Source organism: Triticum dicoccoides, chromosome 2B (assembly GCF_002162155.2).
Source record: "Triticum dicoccoides isolate Atlit2015 ecotype Zavitan chromosome 2B, WEW_v2.0, whole genome shotgun sequence".
Classification (NCBI taxonomy): domain Eukaryota; kingdom Viridiplantae; phylum Streptophyta; class Magnoliopsida; order Poales; family Poaceae; genus Triticum; species Triticum dicoccoides.
In genome coordinates this window covers 15,252,690-15,254,402 of record NC_041383.1, presented here as the reverse complement: position 1 = coordinate 15,254,402, position 1,713 = coordinate 15,252,690, and the positions used below count along the sequence as shown (strand labels likewise).

The 1,713-nt window shown below is 42.4% G+C and overlaps 1 protein-coding gene across 1 annotated transcript in view; it reads left to right on the top strand.

Moving 5' to 3' along the window:
* Positions 1-646, top strand: part of LOC119361761 (disease resistance protein RGA5-like) — a 23,181-nt gene extending 22,535 nt beyond the window's left edge. The window contains exon 5 of the mRNA XM_037626904.1: positions 522-646. Coding sequence (XP_037482801.1) covers positions 522-539 — 18 coding nt within the window. The 3' untranslated portion in view covers positions 540-646. The remainder of the gene's footprint in view (positions 1-521) is intronic.
* The last annotated feature ends 1,067 nt before the right edge of the window (positions 647-1,713 follow it).

The window sequence follows — 1,713 nt, the reverse complement described above, 5'->3', positions numbered from 1 at the left end:
ACGGTGAAACTTCAGTTCTCGGGGCTGATGTCTGAAGACGGGGACCGGACGTCGGCGGTCAATTAGATTAGGTATTAGTTATACTTCAGAGCCCGCCTAGGACTGCTTTGATATATTTGTAATGAAATATGTCATGTTTATATGAAATGAAATCCGGTTGTGTTTGTATGAATTCCAGATTTGTTTCAACAAATTTCGTCCGGTGGTTCGAGTTGTTGTGAAAATGTATACGGCTACTGTTGGATGGCTGCCTCCCGCATTCGTGTGCGCGGACTGGTCATCCTGTCCGCGGATAGATGCGGGAGAATTTTTTGGGTTGCTGTTGGAGATACCCTTATCTTATTGTTGTTTATTATAAAAACTCTTTTTCGGCACTCATCCGTTAATTTTGCATTTCTATTTGCATGAAAGTGTTACGAGTTTGCAAGGGTGGTACTGACCCGATATGTAAGTTTAAGTACTCAAACTTATGAGTGCAGCACCGAAATAACTGTGTGCAGCCAACTTTGTTTAATTACCAGGTACTTCATTATAATTGATGACTTATGGGATACATCAGTATGGGATGTTGCAGCCCACGCTTTCCCGAAGGGTAATCATGGCAGCCGGATAATAGCAACAACGGAAATTGAGGATGTAGCTCTTGCATGCTGTAGTTATCAGTCCAAGTACATGGTTAAGATGGAACCTCTTAGCGAGAGTCACTCGAAAGAGTTGTTCACAAGTGCAGTGTTTGGCTCTGGAGAACAACATTCTTGCCACGTAAATGAAGTGCCAGACGAGATTATAAGAAGATGTGCTGGTTTACCACAGGCAATTATCAGCATATCCAGTATCCTAGCAAGCTATGGGGAAGCCAATACAGTAGAGAACTGGGAGCAAATACAAAACTGTTTGCCAACAAATACAACTTCTGATGAGATACTGAAAGAAGTACTGATTTTTTGCTACAAAAGTCTTCCCAGTTGTGCTCAGACATGTCTGTTGTATCTTAGTATGTACCCGGAGAATTACTTAATCTTGAAGGAAGATATAATGAAGCAATGGGTGGCCGAAGGTTTCATCCGTGCGCCAACAGAGAAAGAGAAAATGGAAGTTGCTGGGAGCTATTTTGATATGCTTGTTAATATGGGCATGATCCAACATATAGACATAGACTATAGCGATGAGGTTTTGTACTATGCGGTGCATCACATGGTACATGATATTATTACATCTAAGTCCATAGAAGAGAATTTTGTCACTGTAATAGATTATTCTCAAAGGACGTTACGGTTTTCTAACAAGGTTAGTCGTCTGTCCCTCCAGTTCGGCGGTGCAACATATGCAACTACACCAGCACGTATTGGACAGTCGCAAGTACGATCTCTTGCTTATAATGGACTGGTGAGCTGCTTGCCTTCCATATCAGAGTTTAAGCTTCTTCGATTTCTGATCCTCCATATTTGGGCTGATCAACCAAGCACAGGCGTAAACCTCAGGCGTATCTCTGAATTGCTTCTGTTGAGATATTTGCAAGTCACATGCAATGACACCGTACAGCTGCCAGATCAGTTGCAGGGTTTAAAACTGTTGGAAACACTTGAAATAAATGCAAGAGTAGCAACTATTCCATCGGATATTGTTCATCTTCAGAGCTTGTTGCACCTCCGTCTCGGAGGTGGGACAGAACTCCCCGATGTGACTGGCATCCTAAAAAGTGTCACCCTGAAT